This window comes from Arachis ipaensis, chromosome B3, assembly GCF_059453495.1.
Source record: "Arachis ipaensis isolate K30076 ecotype BB chromosome B3, ASM5945349v1, whole genome shotgun sequence".
NCBI lineage: Eukaryota > Viridiplantae > Streptophyta > Magnoliopsida > Fabales > Fabaceae > Arachis > Arachis ipaensis.
Window position 1 is genome coordinate 57157785 of NC_142438.1, and position 26108 is coordinate 57183892.

General features: G+C 28.9%; 1 protein-coding gene and 1 pseudogene across 1 annotated transcript; both read left to right on the top strand.

The window, feature by feature from the left end:
• The first annotated feature begins 14041 nt into the window (after window positions 1–14041).
• LOC107633257 (uncharacterized) lies at window positions 14042–15195 on the top strand. Its single transcript, XM_016336895.1, has 3 exons — window positions 14042–14202; window positions 14305–14483; window positions 14582–15195. The coding sequence occupies exons 1-3, from the start codon at window positions 14042–14044 to the stop codon at window positions 15193–15195; spliced, it is 954 nt and encodes a 317-aa protein (XP_016192381.1).
• A 159-nt stretch (window positions 15196–15354) lies between these two features.
• On the top strand, window positions 15355–17899 carry LOC107633256 (uncharacterized; annotated as a pseudogene).
• Window positions 17900–26108: the final 8209 nt, after the last annotated feature.

Consider the following 26108-nt stretch of genomic DNA (forward strand, 5'->3'; position numbering starts at 1 on the left):
TCTATAAAACATAATTTTTTTTTTTGGTTTAGTTCTTTTAATTTTTAATTTTTGTTATGATGTAATCAAATTTAAAAATTATTTACTTTAATATTTTAGTTAATTTATAAGTAATGACATAACAAAACATATTATACTAAAATTTAATCTACTATATCAATACTAATAAAGCAAACAAATAAATTTTAAATTTTAATAAATAAAAAAACAAAATAAAAATAAATATTTTATAAAATAAGAAACATATTTAAAATGAATTTTTGGACATGCATATAGATGAAAGGATAGGACCGTGCATAGGAAAGTGCGTGTGGGTGACTCACAAGATCAATCAAGAAAAACATTCCGACTTTTGTGAATAGTGGTGATATCCCATGAAATCATGACTAACAATAATTAATTAATAATTTGTACATACAATTACAATGTGATCTCCATCACATGCCATTAGGATGAGTCACCAACTCCATATCTCAAACTCCATTCGGTCATTGCTTCATTTATCTACACATTTTAACCAATTCTCAATTCTCCATTATTCAATGCATATTTGTCTTTTTGTCTTTTTCCACATTCATCTTACCTTCCAACAGCAATCCGCATCAGCATGACTGTATCATCTATCCAGTACAAAGTTCTTTTTATCTTATTTACAAGTAGGGGTGCCCCGCCCAAATATGGGGCGGGCAGGCTGGCCCTGCCAAATTAATATGAATTTAATTTCCTATTTTGTTTTGTCAAAACGTTAATTGACGGGTTAGTAGATTTTTTTGTTAAAATATTTTTTAATAATTTTTTTTATGATAAAGTTTAATTTGACATATTAACAATTATTTTATTTTATGATAAAATTATTTACTAATTCATAAAAAAATTTTAATTAATTAATCATAATAATTTTTTTGATATAAAATTGACCATAATAAAAATAACTTAATAAATAATAAATTTCAAAGTCTCAAATATAATAATAATAAAACAAACACATAATCTACACATGTCACTGTTGAGAGGCAGAAGAAGAGAGAGGAGTGCGGCCGAAAGTCCAAGGGACACAGAACTGTCGAAAAACAAAGGAGGAGATAGGAGCGAAAGGCAGAACAAGGCGAGACGAGACACAGTACTGCCAAGATTCCGATTTTGTGACAACTGATGGGATGAGACAGGGACATGCAACGTAGGAGACCGCCGACGAGAGAGATACACCGCGAGACTGAAGACACAGCGCAAAGTATGGACAAGACACAGCGTCGTTGCGAACTGCAATTGTGTGACGGATACACCACGAGACTGAAGACTGATGAGTGAAGAGACAAAGTTACAGGCGCAGGGAGCTCCGCGAACACCGGAACAGCAAGGAGCCAAAGAGTGAGGACTGAGGATGGAGCCGAACTGAAACTCAAGGTCAGGGAAGGCCGGAAGGGTTAGGTGGACTGAGGGTGGCATGTGTGAGTGTGTTTCCTGTTAGTGTGTAGAGTTTTGGAAAATTCTAATTTTTTATTTAACTTTTTATATAATTTGTAAATTTATTGAAATATCTTTAAAAGAAGAAAAAGAATGATAGCCCACGGGCCAGTTCGCTCTGCCTTGTCTTGGCCTGCGGTTTTGACAGTGCGATTTCGATGAATTTTTAAATTTTGACAAATTCAAAATCTCGTTCTGACCCACCTTTTATTTTGCAATTTGACCCGACGAATTCGACCTTTTTTGTCACCGCTATTTATGAGCGATGATTGAGAGTCTACTCTTAATTCATCTTTTTAATTATTTTTTTAATATATATATATATATATTCTATTTTAAAAATTTTAAAAAGATAAAAAAATTTATTATTTAAAAATTAAAAAGGTAATAAACAAAATAAGTTAAGACTCCTAATTATTTTTCTATAGTTATATGAATATTTTTCATATATACTGATTATATTTGACTTAGTTTTACAATATGGTAGTTTTGTCATTACAATTAGATTTTATTTTTAGTCTTTAAATAAACACGATACATTTTTACAATATCTGAATATTAAATTTACTACGAATTTTGATATGATACGAGCATGCTATCTTTTTGAGCCCTTATTTCTTCTCTATCAAAAGCTCTTTTTAAAGAGTTTTTCTGCCCTAAAATATCTTTTTTATTTTGAATCATGGCAAACTCTTTGAAAAATCTAAACTCTAATTATTACTTCAAACTATTTATTGGGAATAAATTTTGTTTATAATTTTTTTTTTTTTTTCATATTTTCTATCATTCCTGTTTGCTAAAACTTTAATTTAATATTCTGATTATGATACTATCACAATATATCATATTCTTTATATCCTTTTTTGAACTCTCAATAATAACTAGTGATTCAATCTGACATAGAGATGAAAAAAATCACTAAAACGAATATCCGCATAAATTATTCATAACAAATATCAGAGTTAAATGAGAAACCACAATTTTTTTAAGAAAATAGAAATTTATTCTGACAGAAACAGAAATATAAATACCCATCTCGTAATAAATACTTGTTAAATTTTTATAAATATAATTATCAATTTATTCTAATTTATATATACATTTGATCATACATCTTAATAATCAAAGACGAACTTAGATTATAAAAAGAGGAGACACTTACTTTCACTGGATAATAAAAAATTGATAATACTTATATATGAATGAATATATTTAATTATAAAATTCTCAATTTTTTAAAGACTCGAGGATTTAAATTTTAAGATAAACAAGATAATTTAAAAAAAAAAAAAGTTGACTGATATTAATTGAAATTAGTTAAAAAAAAGTTAACTTTCTAGTTCAATTCTAATTCATATTCTTTGTCTTTAACTCTTTACATAATTATTATAAATATAAATAAAATTATTAATTTTTTATGCATATATATATAATTTTAATTTTAAATTATAAATATTTTTTGTGTCTTTTAATTTATAAATATATTAATGTTCAACAAAATTTATTTTAGTATATTTTTATCCTCGTTATAAAAACTTTTTGAGTCCATTACGGCTAACAATTCAATTTAATAAATTGTTATATCAAATATTTTTATCAAATTTTTGTGGCCTGTCGGTAATATAGGTGATCCGTCACTTTATAATTTGGTTTTTATTGTGCATTATGAGTTATAATTCGACCTTAATTATCATTCATTCTTTACTTATAATCGACACCTTTATTACCAACTTAATGACCATTATTTCCATTTTAATGACCAAACAGTCATAACATGAATATCATTCATCAACTCTATGCCTATAAAAGGCACCAATTTCTATATTTCAATACTATGTTCTATTTCATGTCTTACATTCTATATTAATAGAATTATTATAGACACAATACATTATAAGTTCTATTTTCATGTCTTACATTCTATATTCATAGAATTATTATAAACAAAACACATGATAAATTCTATTTTATGTCTCACATTTTATATTCATAGAATTATTATAAAGACACACACGTGATAAGTTCTATTTCACGTCTAACATTCTATATTCATAGAATTATTATATGCCTCTTAAACACTTACTGACTTGAGCATCGTAGTGTCTTTTGTAGGTACTCACCCGCTTGTTCTCTCATTACCGACGTATACATCATCTTGACGGAGAACTTACAAGTATTCACCGACGGACGAGCTATACACCGGTCAACTTCAGCAAGAACAATTGGCACCCACCGTGGGCCGATAAACTAATTTCCTGCTCCACCAAATAGATTCAAAGAATTTGAATTATATTCAAATACTTGAATCAATTTAGAAATAACATTACATATTTTAGCAATTTATGTGTTCTAATTTTTTTTATTATTTCTCAACCTCTATTTAAAATTCAGTTTCATAAGGCCAAATAATATTTATTGAGGATTTTACAAACAATTCATTTAGAATAATGAAATGACTATTGACACTAATCTTTAATTTGTTATACTTTCTATTAATAATTTGAAGCCTAAAAATATACACTTTAAACTCCTAAAAATTTAAATAAATCAATGTATGTCACTACAAAATTTCTTTAATTTCATGCTCTTTAATTACTTGCCATGTTATATCTTTTTTATTCTTGACCAAAAGTAGAAAGAATACAAAATCTGCCATATAGTCGCTTATAATTTTGTTTTCATCTCTTGGGATCATCTACTACACAATAGCCTTATCTCTTACATTTTTCTTATCTATTGTCATGAGAGTCTTGATAAAACCTCTCTCTATATATCATTGTCATTTTAAATCCAAACGTACAATGATTCATTCTTTGCATTAGCTATTCTTATCCATGTGTCACACTTGTCAAACATGTTTTGCTCTTTATACTCCAAAATCAAAGTATGCAAATCTATAGAAAAATTTCAAAAGTCATTCTTAAAGTTTGATAAACTACAACATCAAATCAAAAGCATGTTTTATATGAATTCGTTCATCACACATGAATAAATTCCAAACATATAATTTCTATATGGCATTATAATTCCCATACGATCATGCTAATTTTTTTTCCATGAGTTATATTTATTTATTTATTTTTATTATCATCTATACAATTAGATGAGTTCAAGTTTCAAATGTAATTGAATTCTTTCAAAACTCATGATGAAATTTTTCAATAATACTATTTCAATCTCTATTATTTATTTTATTATCAATACTTCATTCTTTTTTTCTACAATATTTATAAATTTAAATATACTTTTGCATGAACTTAAATTTAAAATTGAATTGTTCAAAAATAATCCTAATAGCTCTATGTCATTTGATTGATTATATATTCTTTATTTTCTAGCAATATATAACTATTGCATTATTCATTTTATTAAATTTTATGTTACTATTGATTTAATACAAAAAGTTAAGCAAAAATACGTGCAAATATTCAAAATTTACTATTATTGCATGAGAAATATCCCTCGTCATACTGTAACTGCTAAAAATATTATACTAAATGTATCATTCAATGACTGTTATCTTATTGTTTTATTATCAAATTAAAGCATGTCCTACAAAACAAAATTCACATATTCACATTTGACATGTATGACATTCATATATGTCATCTTCTTCTCTATAATTATCAACTTTCAAGGTATATTTTTCTACTTTGAACTCTTTTACTTTTACAATATATATTATTCAATATATGTTGCAACTTTATACATATTCATTTTCTCAATTTATCTTATTCATGTCATATGACCTTCACTATAAATTGTAAATATTCAATAACTAATTGCTTTGAGCAAGAAATTCATCAATAAGCTATTGTGGGCCGAAAAATTTTCCAAGACAATTAACCATTATATCCTCGGATCAAACAATCAATTCCGTCAATGGATATCTATTTATGAACTTTTCAGTTCACATACAATCAAATGCTAAAATTGTTCTTAAGCAAAAAAGTATCCCCCACACAACTATCTTGATAGAATGACTCTTATCACTCAATTATTTTTTTAATAAGTGCCGACATAATAACCCAACTAAACTTGGGGGCTCACCATATCATTATTCACTTATCTTTTAACCGAGTTATAACTCATTTTATTTTCTAAGCTTAGCCTGGATCATATGATCGGCAGACAAAGCTTGGGGGTTGTGATCCGTCACCTTATAACTCGGTCTTTATTGTGCATTATGAGTTATAACTCGGTCTTAATTATCATTCATTCTTTGCTTATAACCAACACCTTTATTACCGACTTAATAACCATCCTTTCCATCTTAATGACCAAATGGTCATAACATGAATATCATTCATCAACTCTATGCCTATAAAAGGCACCAATTTCTATATCTCAATACACAATACATGATATGTTCTATTTCATGTCTTACATTTTATATTCATAGAATTATTATAGACACAATACATGATAAGTTCTATTTTCATGTCTTACATTCTATATTCATAGAATTATTATAAACAAAATACATGATAAATTCTATTTCATGTTTTATATTTTATATTCATAGAATTATTATAAGAACATACACGTGATAAGTTCTATTTCACGTCTAACATTCTATATTCATAGAATTATTATATGCCTCTTAAACACTTACGGACTTGAGCGTCGAAGTGTCTTTTGCAGGTACTTACCCCATTGTTCTTTCATCACTGACGTATACCTCATCTTGACGGAACACTTACAGATATTCACCGGTAGACAAGCTATACACCGACTAACCTCAGCAAGAACACTAGGTATTGGAGGCTAATGCACCTCAAAGATTACGGTATTTTATTAGTCGTGTGTGAATAATTTATACTGTTGTCAATAAAATTGTTGGATAAATAGTAAGCAATTTGTCCTTTGAATACGTAAGGATAATAAGAACTTATATAAGTTTAAATTTCAGGAAACATATTTGTTAAGAGTGATTACAACTTTTAATATTACATTATCAAAGATTTTAAAATATTTTCTCCTAAAATTTTAAAAGTTATCAAATATATTATCCTTCTATGATCATATTAAGTTGACTCTGTACATTCTTTCGCATTTTTATTTTACAACATCTCTTTTATCTTTTTCCACTCATATTTTTAAAAGAAATTTTGTACATTTTAACTTGAGGTTTTCTATCCAAACCCAAGAGCTAAAAAATCCAAACTAAGAAAAGAAATGATTGAGCTAGAAAGGTGACTCAGAGCTTGAACCCATCAGTCATACTTGAGTATGCTTTAATTTGAGTTTTATGAACTATGATCTGGTCTAACTTAAAAAGTAAGTCAAACAACTTTTTTACTTATCTAAACAACTAAATCGTTGTTATTCTCACCATGCAAGAATTGTCCATAAAATAAGAAGAGATAACCAATAAAATTGAGAGAGTACATAAATAGTACACAAAAATAAAGAACGTTTTGTTATGTATTTTTTCTATTTTAACCCTGCTAAGTGTCAACATAATTCAAAACTAATTTTACAGTTATGCATTTCACTATCAGTTACAAAGAAAATTCACACGTAACTTTTTCTCAATCCTCCACTTAAATAATCTATTTTTTTTATCATTTCTTTAATTTTCTTTACTTCTCTTACTCAACTCTAACATTTTCACCTTTTGAATAACTCTTTAAATAACTTCCTAAAATAACCTATGACTATGATAAATGTTGGTTTTAGAAGTATGTACAAAAAGAACAAAAAAATAATTTATGGTGGAGGAAGTGTTCAATTAAATTATGTCATATTGGTAAGTAATTTTTGTTAAATTTTATTATATTTTGTGATATTTATTTAAATTATATTTTATTTAGTTTTATCTTAGTTTTAGTTTGTACCGTTTTGTTATGAGTACAATGTACTCTATAACTTCACTATAATTATTTTATTATAGTTTTTGTTGTAGTTTCTTAAAAATTTTTATCATTTTTGTATTTATTTTGATGTTTTTCTTCTCTTTTTTTAACATTCTCAGTTGAATTACCTCCATCCTCCTCTTTTGCCTTCCTCTACTGCGGTTATAAATTTTTTTTTTTCAATTTACTTACTCCATCCATATTTTTAATCCATTTTTAATTTTTTTACTTTGTTACCAATTTTTCACGTAGACAAATAGCGTTATGTCTTTTTCTCTCATTAATTTGATTTGACAAAAAAATCGTTTCTTTACATTTTATATGTATATTTTATTTATTTTTTTGACATGTCTGTATTTAACTATCTGTTAATAATGGGATGAAAAATTTTATAAATATTTTTTAATATTTTTTTTTAAATTGCTTTTAATGGGATAAATTTTTTTTCTAATATACTTGATTACTTAGAATATTTTATTTAAAATTTGAGTATATAAATATTTATAAATTAAACTAAAATAAATAAATTATATCACAAGAAAATTTATTAATTTTGCCTTTTACAATATTATTTGTTTGGCATATTGGCTTAGTTATTTAATTGGTATATAATGCATGCAAGAGAATCACACCTATCAAGTATTTCTTAAAATATTCGTATACTAATTTTTTAAATAATTAATTATTTAGAGTACTGGATTTGATATTTAATTATATAAAGTATTGTATTTGTCATATAGAAGACACAAAAAATATGCACATTTCTATGAAAACTAGTAATAGAAAAACCCATTTTGGTGTCTAATATTTTTCATTTTTATCCTTTTTAATAACTTACTTCCAATTACAGAATTTCACTACTTCATTTTCATTCACGTTCACGTCAATATAACTTCTTCTATTAATTTCTCTCACATCACGTCACAGTTACAGAATTCCCACAACTTAATCTTCATCTTCATCTATAATAACTAATAGGATACTAATTTCTCCTCTTAATCTCTCTCACTTCACTGGTTACTCCATATCTCTCTCACTTCACGGGTTACTCCATAATAGAAAAAATTTCCTTCATTTCTCCTCCATCTTCTCCTGCGTTCTTCTCACTTCGCCTAAATATAATGTAAAACCTACTCTAATTTATTTTTCTTCATTAAATAAAGTGTAAAATTATTTTTATATGTTTCTTTGATTAATTACAGTTGACAATATAACAATGGAAGATTCACGTGGAAGTGGTCGACGAATTTGGCAAGACTATGCCAGACAACGAAAAACACCAGAAGGCGTGACAGTTACCGAGAGAGTATTAGACGAGCAAAACAAATTGATACATCAAGTGGACCAACTAACATGGCAACACCATTACAAGATATCACAAATATATCCCCTCAACAATATTCTGTATCAGGTACTCTAAGTTATACTTCCCATTAATAAATTTATGTTGTTAGTTTATCATTTAATATGAATTATTTTTTACGATATATCTATGTTACTGGACTCTTAGTACGTACCAATTATGTATAATTTATTTCTTGAGTGTACCCTTAAATTATCAAATTACATTATTTTCATCTTAATAATAAATTTTTTACATATACAGATACTCACAATAACACCAGAGTTGGTTCAAGTAATATACCAAACAGTCCAAATATGGGTAGAAATCTTATATATTTATATTTATATTTATTTAATTAATAATAATTTATTTTTCTTTAAATTTTGATTCAATAAATCTTTTATTATTGGCCTAAATAATATTATTATATATATTATTATATTGTCTTAAATGTTCTTTACAACATTATAATCTCAGTCATTATTAAATAGTTTAATAATTTTTTAATATAATATCATTCAAATATAAAATTTTTATAACTGGATTATTATAAGAAAAATATATATATTCAATGTTTAATAATATATTTGTTATTAAATTTTTTGATTCTATAACAAAAAAAACTTAATAGATAATTCTGGTATATTTTTTTTAACTCTTTTTCTACAATTTAGTTTGCCATTTAATTTGAATTATTTCTACAACATCTCTAAGTTACTATACTCTTGGTATTATTTATTTGTAATTTATCTACCAAATGTACTCTTAAATTCTCAGCATACATTATTTTCATGTTAATAATAAATTTTTTAAATATTTAGATACTCATAATAAAAACAAAACTGATTCAAGTAATAGACCAAATGGTAATAAATATGGGTAGGACTCCTGTATATTTTTTTAATTAATAGTAATTTATTTTTTCATAAATTTTGATTCAATAAATCATGCATTATTGTCCTAAATAATATTATTATAAGAATAAATAAAATGTTCTCGCGCCGTATCATTATAAAAAAAAAGAGGAATATTAGGGGTAGCAGATTTTGTGAGTTGTAGCCATCAACTAGCCATCAATAGTGTATTTAATGGTGTGAGATTTCATCTAATGATGGAGAATCACTCATTTTCTTTTTGCTGGCTAAGTGCTGGCCAGATTTTAATAAATCTGTTGGTCCCCTAAACTTTCTCATAAAAAAATTATATTAGATATGTGTTTAATAATATAATTGTAACTTAAATTTTTTCACTATATAACAAAAAAATTAGTTGATAATTTCGATATTTTTTTTATACTTTTCCTTCTAAAAAATAGATATATCAGAAGTGGCAATTTCTTCACTATATAAATTTAAATTGATAAATTTATTATTTTAATATAATTATTATGCTACCAATTTAATATAATTTTTATATTCACGAATTACTTATCTCTAAAGAAAAATTATACACTGTTAAATATAATCATTTAAAATACATTATTGTCGTTCTCAAACAGTCCAAATATAGGTAAGAATTCTATATATTTATATTTATTTAATTAATAATAATAATTTATTTTTTCTTAAATTTTGATTTAATAAATCTTTTATTATTGGCCTAAATAATATTATTATAGATATCATTATATTGTCTTAATGTACCTTACATAATTATAAAATCTCAACTATTAAATAGTTTAATAATTTTTAATATAATATTATATACAAATATAAAATTTTTATAACTGTATTATTATAAAAAAATATTTGTTTAATGTTTAATAATATATTTGTTATTAAAATTTTTGACTCTATAACAAAAAACTTAGTAGATAATTCTGGTATATTTTTTTTAATTTTTTTTCTACAATTTAGATTGTCATTTAATTTGAATATTTCTACAATATCTCTATGTTAATGTACTCTTAGTACTATTTATCTGTAATTTATCTACCGGATGTACTCTTAAATTCTCAATATATATTATTTTCATGTTAATAATACATTTTTTAAATATTTAGAAACTCATAATAAAAGCGAAACTGATTCAAGTAATAGACCAAATGATAATAAATATGGATAGAACTCCTATATATTTATATTTATCTACTTAATAGTAATTTATTTTTTCATAAATTTTGATTCAATAAACCTTCCATTATTGACCTATATAATATAATGTTATTATAAGAATAAATAAAATGTTCTTACGCCGTATCATTATTAAAAAAATTATATTAGATATATGTGTTTAATAATATAATTGTAACTTAAATTTTTTCACTGTATAAGAAAAATAATTAGTATTTCGATATTTTTTTTGTACTTTTCCTTATCAAAAATAGATATATCAGAAGTATTAATTACTTCACTACATAAATTTAAATTGATAAATTTACTATTTTAATATAAATATTATGCTACCGGTTTAACATAATTTTTCTATTCACGGATTATTTATCTCTAAAGAAAAATTATACACTGTAAAATATAATCATTTAAAATACATTATTGTCGTTCCGATAATATGATTGCTATTATTCAGATGCTCATAATAATAGTGGTCCAATTAATATCTAATAGAATTTTACATTTCATATCTTTTTAAATATTCTACAATTCTTTTAAACGTTTTATTTAATACACAAAAAAGGTTAAAATATTTTTAATACATATATATAACATTGTAAAAAATAAATGATAATTTCTTCACTTAATAAATTTATTATACGGTTACACTTGAATTATTTTTCAAATGATAACTTTTTACAGGAACTCAAACTGCCTATCATATATTTGTATTTTACGGTCACTATCTATTTTTTTAGTTATTCAGAGTTTGGATAATTATGATATTAATGGGTATTCTACGTATTCTATTACTTCCAATCAATTTAATTTTGCATGATTTGTTTCTTATATAAAGTAACCTCTCAATTACCACTAATACTGTACAGACTTAATTTAATGAACAATTTTATAATTTTGTTAATGTGTTCTTTTTACATACTATCAGAAATTCATGGAAATAGATCTGATCAAAACAATAGACGTGAAAAAAATATTACTAGTTAGTATTGTACTTTTTTTTCTTTATATATTTAGTATTGTGACATAATTTTAATAGGTAAATAAATTTATAAAAAAATATTATTTTATTCTTATATGTTAGCATATTAATGTATTCATAGTAAACATTAAGTGTGAGCATAATTGATGTTAAAAAAAATATTTATTTAAGATCATTACAAGAACCAATTATAAAAAAAGAGTGCCAGTGTTTAACTAAAAAAAAAATTAAAATGTATATACAAAAAATTATAAAAACTAATAAAATACTTAAAATATTTATTTGCCAATTAAAATGAAAAATATATAAACTTTAGCGAAAACAAAAAATAGGTAATTTAAAAAATTTTATATTTTGTTGAATCATTTTGTTATAATTCACACAAACATGACAAAATAAAAAAAATTAAATAAAATGTTAAAAAATTTAATTATTTAAGATCATTACAATAACCAATTATCAAAAAAGAGTGCCCGTGCCTAACAAAAAAAATTAAAATCTATACAAAAAAAATTTATAAAAACCAACATAATACTTAAAATATTTATTTGCCAATCAAAATGAAAAATATGTAAACTTTAGCGAAAATAAAAAATAGTTAATTTAAAAAATTTTATATTTTGTTGAATCATTTTATTATAATTCACACAAATATGACAACATAAAATAATTAAATAAAATACATTTTAAGAAATACAATAAATAATAAAAATTAAAATGATAACTCTAAGCGAAAGCATACAAAATAAAAATTATTAGAAGTAATAGAACAAATAAAATATGAACCAATATTATCGTCATGTATTGTATTATTTCGACCAATAATATCTAAACATTTAAAAAACATGAAATAAAACATACAAACTAAAAAATTTGGACAAAAGCAAAAATCGTCATACCCTATATAAGATAATTAACTAAAAAATGTTATAAGACAACTGATGCAACAGAGAACTTTATACAAAAAAAAATTATGATATATAAAGATAGCATTTTAAAAAAAATTATTTATTTTAGACTCAAACTATATTGTATTGACTATTTAATCTAAAAAAAAATAATCCATGACAAACATAGTGTTACCATATAAACAAAAACATATAATGGAATAAGGAAATAATAAACATTTAAAATAATATAATGTTGTTATAGATCGTATGTGATTTTAACTTGGTTATAACAGTTTCGAATAAAAGGTTTTAAACAAAATGATTTTATTAAAAAAAGAATAAAACTATTTTGCTACACAATAAATAACATTTTTTTATAATTAAAAGAATAAAAACATTTACTTAACGAATAAAATACATCTTTAGAAAGAATAAAATAAAATATTTTATAATTAAAGTTGTTAAATACATCTGAATGACAAAATTTAAAAAAATAAAGTCAAACATCACAATATTATACAGTGTAACAAAGTGAAAAAATAAATTATTGAAACATCACTTAATTATTTAATGGTTACTTATCTCTTTTTTATGATGACCACTATAAGTAATTCTTTGTATTTATAATCAACAAAGAACTATTTTTAGTTGTTACAAAATTCATCATTTTCTGATTTTTATTATGAATATAACCAAATATATGTTAATTTAATACGAGTACAGAAATTAGACAAAATATTCGAGTATCCCATAATTGTGCTCGAAATTTTCAAGAGGATGCAACAATAATTCGAACTCCGCTACCAATCCCAAGGACATGTTATTACTGTAGCGCACGTCTATTTTACCATGAGACGTTCGAAATGTGCTGTAATGGGGGAAAAGTCTCTCTTCCCCAAGTAAATGCTCCTCAGGAATTGTTGGAAATCTTCCTGGACCCCTCTGCAAAAGGAAACCATTTTAGAAAACATATTCGTGGATACAATCATGTATTTTCCTTCACTTCGTGTGGTGTGCACATGGACGAATAACTGGCTATAACAGGTCGAGGTATATATACATTTCGTGCTCAAGGCTCAATATATCACAATATAGGGAGATTTTATCCGGATCAGGGCACGCGGCCACAGTTTTTGCAACTGTACATATATGATACTGAGCACAAGTTGCAGAATAGGATGCTGGAGAACACACAACTACATGAAACATTGGTTTTCAAGTTACAACAATTGCTACACCGGTATAATCCTTTTCTCCATGTGTTTCGCCAGCTTGCACAACGGTCAGATGTACATGAGTGTAGTTTGGTCATTAGAGAGCGACCTGCTAATCAGCCACAAATAGTCTTCCAACTGCGTCGCATGTAGCAGCTATAATTGTTGGTGATGACGTTAAAACAATGATTCGTGGGTGAGATATCAAGGTGCAAACTCATGCTGGTAGCCTACGAAGGATTCAGGAATTCGTTGGCTATTACGATTCACTACAATATCCTCTTCTTTTTCCATTTGGAACTCATGGATGGGATATCAGTACCCGAAGTCAAAGTGGCGGCAAAGTATCATGCCGAACATATAATAGTTATATGCTCCAGGTACAAATCCCCATTTCTTACGCAGTATAGACTTCAATAAAATTCTGCCAAAAAATTGATCAATGTATCTAATCATTTTTGCAAATTCTTAAAAATTTATAGCCCCGATGATCATTCTACCGTATTGCAAGCAGGGCGACTACTACAACAATATGTTATTGATAACTATGTGAAAATTGAAACCGGAAAGTTAAGATGGGTTCGAACTAGACAGAAGAAATTACGGGCTGAATTATACCAAGGTTTACAAGATACTTTGCACACAAGTGAAACCAATGCAGGTAAATATTGTTGTATCTAATTGCTACTTCGAAAATCATTAAGAATCACCCAAAATAATTATTAAAACTAATATATTTCTCTATACATTTGTCTTCAGAAAATGTTGGAAGAAAAAGAACAATATTACCATCGTCGTTTATTGGTAGCCGTCGCGACATGACCCAACGATATGAAGATGGAATGGCGATTGTTCTTAAAGAGGGCAAGTCAGATATTTTTTTCACAATGACATGCAATTCATCTTGGACTGAAATAACTTCAGAACTCAACCCAGTTCAAACTCCACAAGATCGTCCAGATCTAACAACAAAAATTTTTCGAGCCAAATTTGAACAGCTGAAAGAGGATGTAATTACTAAGGGTGTCTTGGGAAAGGTGAAGAGCTATATTTATGTCACTAAGTTTCAAAAAAGAGGGTTGCCACATGTACATATGTTACTAATCTTAGAAAAAAATGACAAGTTAATTGACCCGGAACATTATGATAGTTTGATACGTGCAGAGATACCATCTAAAGAAGTAGAACCACACCTACATGATGCGGTGCTAAAACATATGATTCATGGTCCTTGCGGTACACTTGATCAATCTTCACCCTGCATGAAAAATGGCCAATGTAAACGCAACTACCCAAAAGAGTTCGCAGCAGAAACACGAAGTGGTGACGACTCATATCCGCAATATAGGCGACGATTCGACACTCCAGTATAGATTAACCAAAATGTCACGGTTGACAATAGATGGGTAGTTCCGTACAACCATTGGCTACTACTAAAGTATGATTGCCATATTAATATTGAGATATGTAGTAGCATCAAGAGTATAAAGTATCTCTACAAATATTGCTACAAGGGTCCAGACCGGGTTGCAATGGAAGTTCACAACGGTTCTAATGTTGACGAGGTCCAACAGTTTGTTGATGTAAGATGGATTGCTGCTCCAGAGGCATGTTGGAGAATATTTAAATTTAACCTTTACCGAATGTATCCATCAGTGGAAAGGTTACAAATTCATTTGCCAAATCAACATCAAGTGAGCTTCTATGATCACCAAACCATTCCTGAAATACTTAATGATGATTATTTCTCTAGAACAATGCTCACTGAGTTCTTTGTCCTAAATCGTGAGGAGGACCAACAATCTAGGCATCTTTTGTACAGGGAAATTCCAGAGTATTACACTTGGCACAACAAGGAAAAGGAATGGCGTCGGCACAAGACACAGAGGAGATCCATCGGTCGAATTTATACTGTATCACCTTCAGAAGGAGAAAAATTCTATTTGTGTATTCTGTTATCTAATGTAAGAGGACCAATCAGTTGGGATGACGTGCTAACAGTGAATGGGGTCCAATATTTGTCCTTCAAGCAATCTGCTCAACACCGAAGATTGTTAGAGAGTGACAGTAGCATCCGTGAGTGTTTGGTTGAGGCTTCTGTTTTACGATTGCCATGTGCTTTACGAAGGTTGTTTGCAACCATCTTAATATTTTGTGAGCCTACAGATGTAAGAAGCTTATGGGATGAATTTTTTTCATATATGGTGGATTATTATCCGTCAACCAGCACCACAACAGCCTTAGTGTTCACAAATCAGCTACTCAGGGATATAAATGATATACTTCTTCAGCATGGAAAACAGATTACACAATACGATTTGCTAGCTCTAACTCATGAAAATGACAATGACAACTCGATACCCAGAGTTATCCAAGAAGAATTGTCTATCGAAGTACCCCGGGAAGACCTGTGTTCCGTAGCAAGATTGAACAATGATCAATCTAAAGCTTTCAAGTGCATTATGAATACAATTGATCAAAGAGAAAGTGGAGTGTTCTTTGTTGATGGGCCAGGAGGATCAGGCAAAACATTTCTTTACAGAGCTATAATTGTAAAATTGAGAAATAAGGGTCATATTGTCTTGGTAACTGCATCATCAGGAATAGCCGCAACATTATTGCCTGGGGGTCGAATAGCTCATTCTAGGTTTAAGATCCCAATTAATGCAGAACCATCATCCATTTGCAACATAAGCAAACAATAAGATCTTGCAAAGCTGATTAGACAAACAACGGCAATCATCTGGGATGAAGCACCTATGGCAAATAAAGAATCGGTGCAATTATTAGACCACACTCTGAGAGATATATTAGCAAACAATATGCCATTTGGAGGAAAAGTGATGGTGATGGGAGGAGATTTCTGCCAAGTACTGCCTGTCGTACCGAAAGGTAGTAAGTCACAAATGATTTCAGCTTCTATAGTTAAGTCTTATTTATGGGCTTCCACTAAAATTCTCTATTTGCGAAAAAATATGCAATCTTCTAATGATCATGTTTTTGCTGAGTATCTAATGCGCATTGGTGATGGAATTGAGCCCACCATACATGAAGACTTTGTACGGATACAAGCAAATATGGCAATTCCGTGGGAGGGTGAAACATCGTTACACAAGTTAATAGAAGAAATATTTCCAAACTTACAATCTCATGGGTGGGACGCTTCTTATATGGTAGAAAGGGCAATATTGACGCCAAAAAATCATGATGTGCAACAACTTAATGATATAATTATCAACTAGTTTCCAGGAGAAGAACGAAATTTAGTCTCATTTGATGAGGTAGAAGGAGATGCTAATAATTTATATCAACAAGAATACCTTAACTCAGTTTCTACAGGCGGGTTGCCACCTCATGTATTGAAGGTAAAAAAAGGTGCGCCTTTGATGTTATTGAGAAACATAGACCCTAAGGCCGGCTTATGCAATGGTACAAGGTTACTATGTCGTGGAACTTTTCAAAACATGTTGGACGTAGAAATTTTAACCGGTCATCACTGTGGAAGAAGAGCTTTCTTGCCTCGGATAAAACACAAAACAACAGAAAATTTAGGACTGCCTTTTATACTTATCCGGAAGTAATTTCCTGTAAGGTTGAGTTTTGCAATAACAATAAACAAATCACAAGGACAAACCATTCCTAAAGTAGGGATCTATCTCCCTAAACATGTATTTAGCCATGGTCAATTATATGTTGCTCTGTCTCGAAGTATTTCTCAGTCAACTACAAAAATTTTAGTCAAAGAAGGAAAAATATATGGAACAAGTGGAGAATTTACCAGAAATGTAGTTTTCAAAGAAATATTGTTACCTTCACCACAGGTAATTTATGTTCTTAGTAAATCAGTGTGTAGTTACTTCTTGATACAATTCAGTCTTCATATCATTTTAATCTTTAAATCTCTTTCAGAGATATAGATATTTTTGTTTACAAACTTCAATTTATTGATGACTAACGACTTATATTTTTTTAATAGACAATTTGATTTCAAAGGAGCTCATCAATATATGCCAGGAGATAAAGATAACGAACTTGAACATCTGTTTTATGCAACAGGTATGTACTAATTATGATTAACTAAGACATACAAGATATATATACTAGAAATATATTAACAAATATCAATTACAGGAAGAAGGATTCCAAAGTCTCTGGAGTGCATGGAAAGATGAGCAAGGAATTGCATCAATTGAACCAATAGACAATAAAGTAATTTTTTAAATTAATTACTATGAAAATTACATTAAATATACATACTTCTATTTCTATGTTAGTAATCATACTCATATGTTATCTAATAGGTTCATTCCTTTCAAATTTATTCTATTAGTTGGGGAGGAACGGTTAAAACAGACAAGACCCAATTCTGGAAGATGATAAAAAAGGAAATATTGTTCCAACAACATACAAGGTAATGCAATCATCGTAATCAGAATGTTATCAATATGCCTATTATCTATCTCCCTTCTATATTCTTCATTTTTCATTAAATAAAGGGAAAGAGTTTATGTCTAAAATATTAAAAAGTAACTCTAAAATTGCAACAGAGATTATGTTTTCCATGTTGAATAAAGTTGCAAAAAATAATTTTAAACCAGTAATAATAAATTTAAACATTTTTCTTTTTCCAGAGACAAACACACAGAAGCGGAACCAACTCATGTTAGTAAAGAAGAACATTGCAGGTACCTTTCATTAGATTAAAAAATTGCACAAAATAGAGGTAATATCGGATAACTATAGATTTGAATACTCTACAGAGGGTTTAATGGCTTCTTTTGTTGTGCATGTGTAGCAAATCCAACCTCAAACAAGAAATTTCAATTTTGCAGGTTTTATTTTTTTTATTGTTAAATTTTCGTTCAAATATAATGAAATTTGTATTGGCATATGGTATATTTTATTGATTTCTAAATTTTGTAGTTCTTCAAAGCTCAAGAATTTATTGATAAAGAGATGTATGAGGAATTGCTAAAGATTTTTTCTCGGTACAAATTCAGAAATTACTTTAGATTTATCTTAACGTTTTTACTTATAGTTTGATCTATACTCAGCAAAAAAAGACATAATTATTTTTCTTCTTTACACTTTTTGTAGGCACAAGAAAGATTCTTCAAATACAGATCCGTATTTTGGTTTACCACTTAAAAAAAATGTCCCTAAACAAATGAAAAAATATGACTTTTAAATATGGCTCATTTTTTGTAAACAATCGTATTTTTCTATTTATTTGTATGACTTTGAGTTATATAGAAGAAGATAAAATATTATTGTAATAATTATTTTATGAATTATGTTATTTGTAGATTTGTAGATAGGTGATGTATGTGTTCATTATAATTAAATTAATTTCATATTGTTATTGTTTATAAATAGGTAATATATGATTATTTTAATTTGAACATTTTTATATTATCATTGATTATTATATATTATTATTTTTATATTATTCGAATTTAAAATTTTAAAATTTTAAAATTTATTAAAATAATTAACTTTAAATCCCATAAAAAAGCGGCTAAACAGGCACGGCAGTGCCTATTAAGCCGCTAGTATATATAGAGAGAGAGAGTTTTTGTCTATGAAAGATAAAAGATAAGATAAAATAATAAAGGTTAAAATTAAAACTGAATTTATATATTCTATTGGATTGAATTTGTGGGCCGTGAGACTTTTTTATTGTTGTCATAGGCTAAGGTAAAAGGGTGATTTAATACGCCCCCGCAAGTTGGAGGATGAAAGATATCAATAACACCAAGCTTATTGAGATTAAGATAGAAGGGTTGAGAAGACAAAGGTTTGGTGAAGATGTCAGCTAATTGCCCAGAAGAAGGAATGGGGAGAAGGTTTATCACTCCAACTTGAGCTTTTTATCGAACCAAGTGACAATTAACCTATAAATGTTTGGTCTGTTCATAAAAAACCGGATTAGCAGCAATATGAAGAGCACTTTGATTATCACAATATAAAATTAGTGGGCGGATAGGAGAGATGCGTAAAAATTGTAATACATTTAGTATCCATTGAAATTCACAAGTTGGGTTGGAAAGTGCATGATTCTGCTTCAGTGGATGAGAGGGCAACGGTGGTTTGTTTCTTGGTCTTCCAAGAGACTAAAGAGCTGCCTAAGAAGTAATAATAGCCTGTTAAAGATCGCCGAGTGTCAGGACATCCGGTCTAATCAGAGTCACTGAAGTTGAGAAGCTGAATTTCTGATTCTCTTGGAAAAAAAAAGTCCTTTGCCAGGCTAGTTTTCAGATATCGTAACACATACTTGGCAGCTTGAAGATGAGATTCAGTAGGAGATGCCATAAATTGACTTAATTGTTGAGTGGCATACATGATGTCTAGTCGAGTAGTGGTAAGATAGATAAGACGTCCAACCAAACGGCAATACATAGAAGGGTCAAATAGCAGGGACTTTTGTCTTGATATAGTTTTATGGTACTATCCATTGGAACAGAGGCAAGTTTAGCACCTAATAAACTAAAATCCTCCAAACGATCAAGACAATATTTTCTTTGATATAAGCAAATTTTCTTTACTGATTGAGCAACTTCAATACCCAAAAAAATTTTTAATGGGCCCAAGTCTTTAATTTGGAAGTATTGGTACAAAATAGACTTAATGGCAGCCAGTTCAGAAACGGAATTACCAGTGAGAACGATGTCGTCAACATAAACTAGAAGTATAGAAATTTGAGCACTAGTAAATTTAACAAATAGACTATAATCAGATAAGGTTTGCTGATGTCCATGAGATAGAAAAAGATGAGAAAGTTTGTCATACCACAAACGACTAGATTGTCATAAACCATACAATGACTTTAGTAGCTTACAGCATTGATTTGGTCGAGGAGATATAAACCCGGGTGGCAGAGTCATGTAAACATCTTCAGAAAGATCCCCATGTAAGAAAGCATTATTGATATCTAACTGATGTATGGGCCAATACTTCATAGAGGCGAATGCCAAAACTAATATGATGGTAGCAAGCTTGACAACAGGAGAGAAGGTTTCCAAGAAATCAACAGCTTCAGTTTGGATGAATCCTTTGGCCACAAGACGTGTCTTATATCGATCAACTGAACCATCAGACTTGCGTTTGATGCGATATACCCCTTTACAGTCAACCGGCTTAACACTTGCAGGACAATCAACAAGACACCAAGTTTTGTTCAACTCAAGAGCATCCAGCTCATCTTTCATAGCACTACGCCAATTAAAGTGTTGATTGGCATTCTTAAAGAACTTTGGCTCAACGTAAGAATGTAGAGATAAAAAAATCTTTTATGTGAAGATGAAAGAGAAGAAAAATACATGACTAAAGATAAAAGATACCTGCACTTTGAGGGAGATTGATTTGTAGAGGTGAGAGAGAAATTGCACAAGTAATCAGAGAGATATGCTGAAAGTCGGTGAGGTTAGTCGAAATGACGAGGGTGGGGTTGCTCAGGTGGTGAGGAAGGTGACGGGGAATGAGGAGGTAATGGTGAACTAGTGTCTAGTACAAAAGGAGAGGATGGTGTGTACCTCGAAAGAGATTCGGTTGTTATGGGTTCAAGTTGGTTAGGACACAACAGTAAAAAAGGAGAGGTTGTTGGAGAAAATAAATAATTAGATGGAGTTGGATGGGTATGGGTGAGGGTTCAACTGGAAGAGTTGGTGTTTTTGGGTGTGTTGACTGAAAAATTGTTTGGTTCAGAATTTGTTGTTGGATTAGAAGGAGAAATTGAGCCATTTGTGTGGACCAAAGGAAAGACTAATTCATAAAATATAACATTTCGAGAAATTTTATTCTTTTTGTCATCCAAAAGATAAATAATATATCCTTTAAAACCTTTTTGAAAACCAATGAAAATACTTTTTTTTTACTCTTGGATCAAATTTTGATCTATTTATTAGGGTAGAAATAAAACATAAACATCCAAAAACTTTAAGGTCATGATAATTTGGTGGATGATTAAATAAAATCTCAAATGGTGTTTTAAAATTAATTGCAGATGATGGAACTCTATTAAGCAAATAAACAGCATGTTTAATAGCACAAGACCAAAAAGATAATAGTAAATTAGATTGAAACATAAGAGCACGAGCTATATTTAAGATATGTTGATGCTTGCGTTCTACCCGTCCATTTTGTTGAAGGATTTCAACACAACTACGTTGATGAAGAATGCCCTTTGAAGCATAAAAATCATGTAAAATAAATTCTGGTCCATTATCATAACGGATAGTTTTAACTTTAGAGTTGAATTGTGTTTCAACTAAAGCAATAAAATTCTTTACATGATTTTACACTTCTTTTAATTTTAACAAAACAACCCATGTAAAGCGAATAAAACCATCAACGATAGTTAAGAAATATTTACGATTATGAATAGAATTTTGTCGAAACGGACCCCAGATATCAAAATGTAATAAATCAAAAATTGCATTAGTTTTATTAAAGTTTTGAGAAAATGAAAGTTTCTTCTGTTTAGAAAAATGCCAAATATCACAAGTTTTATCATGATGCATAAAAATAAAAAGAAATTGCTTAAGTAAATAATTAAGTTTTTGTTAAGAAAGATGGCCCAAACGGAAATGTCATAGGTCGAATGGTGTAATGGTTGATTTTGTTTTGATAGTATGAATGGAGGGTGAAGTTGATGGATTATAAGTGAGAGTACTTTTAACAGCATATAAGCCTTCTCTCATTCTACCCAAACCAATCGTCCTCAATGTGTTGGCCTATAAAGTACAAGAAGAAGATAAAAAAGTAAGTTGACATTGAAGATTGGAAGTAATTTTGGACATGAAAATAATGTTAAAATTGAAATAAGGCAGATAAAGAACATCATAAAGGATCAACGATGAAAAAAATTGCACAACATCTTACAAGAAGTAGTGACTTTAGTGTTATTTGGTAAGTGAATGATAATAGGAGAGACTTTGTAATATGAAATAAACCAAGATAAATTTGATGCAATATGGTATGTGGCACCAAAATCAATAATCCAAGAATTTAAAAAGGTATTTTTGTTAGAAAAATTATTTAGAATAGAAAATGTGTTTAAAGAACAAAGATAATGAGTACTCGGACTAGGCAAAAACCTATTTTGATTTGATGAAAGATTATCTCTATATTTTGAAGAGGGAGACTCGACCTTTTTGAGAAATGCTATGAGAGCTTGTTGTTGGGCTATTGAGAGATCCAAAATTGGGTTTGAATTGGGCTGTTGGGTATGCCTTTCAACATGACCTAGGACTGCCCTCTCATCATGAACTGGAACGGCGATTAAAGGAGGAGTGGTGGCGATAGCATTAGCAGATTCAGCGGAGTGACGTGGATGCCCTGGCGGGTACCCGTGTTTCGAGTAGCAAACTTTAATCGTGTGACCACTACGACTGCAATTCAAGCAGAAATTATAAGAACCACCGCGTCCCGCACCGGAAGAGAAACCACCGCGACCCTTGCCAGAGGCAAAGCCACTACGACCGCGACCGCGACCTTGTGAGGGGTGCCGTGAATCGACGGCGGCAATGATGGAATGTGGACCGTCTAGAATTCCAATGACGACTTGTAGCTGTCGTTCATGTTGGATGACTAATGCAAAAACTCTGGTTACCGAGGTAATGGGTTGAGGAGAAGTACTTGAGATTGCACCACCGAGAATTGTTCATCCAGTTCGTTAAGAAAGCAAATTATGAAATCTTGTGATCTGTGTGATGTTGCTGGACAGGAATAGACCGGGAGAGGACGAGAACTGACGAGTTCCTCCCAAAGAGACTTCAGTGATGTGTAGAACTCGGTGACAGACAGAGTGCCCTACTTGAGTGCATAAATTTCTTCTTGCAACTCAGCAATTTGGAGAAGATCACTCTGAGCAAATCGTTCTTTCAAATTGGTCCAAACAGAGGAGGCAATGGCAAAATAAATGACACTTTGGGTTATAGAAGGGGACAAAGAATGGAACAACCAAGACAAGACCAAGTTGTTCCCAAGCCGAGAAAAGAGGATCATCAAGCAGAGGAGAGGAGATAGAACCGGTAAGAAATTCATATTTATTTTTGAAAATCATAGCCATAGTGAATGATCTATTCCATGAATAATAGTTCTATGAGAGCAGGGACAACAAAGACTGAGGTAGGATTTTCGCTTGGATGAATGTAATAGGAATTAGTTGTATCCTGAGCTAAATTGGAAGGTTGATTATTCATGGTGGGAAAGAGGATTAAAGGGGTTTTAGGATCTGAATTAGTTGGTTTATCCATGGATGTTAGCAGAGCTCAAGAGGAGCTCTAATACCATAATAAAACTGAAAAAGTACATAAAGAGTATGCAAAGATAAAGAACGTTTTGTTATGTATTTCTTGATTGATTGAAATTTATGAAAGTAAAACTAAATATATATATAGAGTATTTACTTATGAAAGATAAAAGATAAGATAAAGATAAAATAATAAAAGCTAAAATTAAAATTGAATTTATGTATTTTATTGGGCTAAATTTGTGAGCCGTGAGACTTCTTTATTGTTATCATGGACTAACGTGAAAAAATGATTTAATAATAACTACACACAATCTCTCAAAAAATCTCTCATTTTAAAATAATCTGCTACACGATATCTCTATAAATATCTTATCCATTCAGACAATTGATCATTTAATTTTAACTCTACTTTATTAAAATATGAGTGAATATCCCATCCGGCCCCTGACAATTATCTCGAAAGGACAACGAGGCCCCCAAGAAAAAAAAACACCCAATCCGGCCCCTGATAATTTTTTTTGGGATAGATTAGCCCCTGTGCTAAAAAAAATAACATTAATTTTTTTTGGCACAGGGGCCTCGTTGTCCTTTCGAAGTAATTGTCAGGGGCCGGGTTGAGTTTTTTTTTTTTTTGTCAAGGGCCGGATTGAGGTTTTTTTTGTCAGGGACCTCGTTGTCTTTCGAGGTAATTGTCAGGGACTGATTTGGGTTTTATTCTTAAAATATTTATTGACTTTGACATCAGAATTTTTTCATTTCTTGTAAGTATTTTTAACTGTCGTTTAGACACACAAAAAAAGTATTTCTAACACCGTATTTCTTAAATAAAGTGAAATATTCGAGCATACTAATTATGGATTTTTTTTAAAATTTGTCATTTTTCAAAATGCTTGTGAACTAAGAAGTTTGCATTTTGCTTTTGTCCGCAGTTGTATTCTTCGATTTCATCTTAGCTGTCCTTAATAATTGTCTCAATGGCCAATTTATCCACCAATCATGGGGCTATGGTTATTGTGTTTTATTTTTTTATTTTTAGAAACATTATACAAATCTCTCAAAGTTGTTATAAGATGTAATTCTTTTTCACTTAATTCAATTAATGAAACTTTTGTGAGAGACTCTGTAGGTGATAATGAGAGTGAAATTTCACTCTGATTCCTGTCCATCTCATGAAAGCATGATTCCTCTCTTTACAATTAGAAAATAATAATTTGATACGCTAATAATTATTTTTGTTAGACAACTATATCCTTCTGCCAATTTTGTCATTATCTAAAAAAATCTCTCGCATAACTTTAACAATTTGATGGGCTGTGTTCTCTCACGAACCATGCTGTTAATGGATAGTGTCGACGTTAATAAATACATTTGTATAGGATAAAGTACTTTTTTTTTTGGTGTTTGTGATTTTTTTTAAAAATATTTTTAATATTTAATTTTATTCATATTTATTTTTAATATTTTTAATTTGTGTTAAATTTATTCTTGAACATTAATTTCATTTAAAATGTTAGAGATAAAATTGAAAATTTCAAAGACTATCTTTAATACAAATAAAAAATATTGAGACGAATAAAAAATATTAAAGACAAAATTAAATAAAATTAAATGTTAAAATATTATTTTTTAAAAAAATTATAAATATTACGGATAAAAAATATACTTCATTCTTTCTACTACTGCTACTAATAATAATAATAAATTTATGTGATGAAGAGGTTTTTGATCAGTAGAGAAAATGAAGAGGAGTATATAATTTACTTTAAAAAATTATCAGAAATAAAATAATGTATTTTTTTAGATAGAAATATCTAACTATATATCTATTAAAGCAAATCTTCTTAATCTAATCAATTTAAATTAGTTTAGTGATTAATTAATTAGTCTGTTTAAATAAGTATTGAAAGTTTGAATCTTATTTTATGTATGAGATTTACTACACATTCAAATAATATTGTCATTCAAGTCTAACTAAATAAATCCAACACCAATAAAAACTATTTTTATTAAAAATAGCGTGATTATACACGC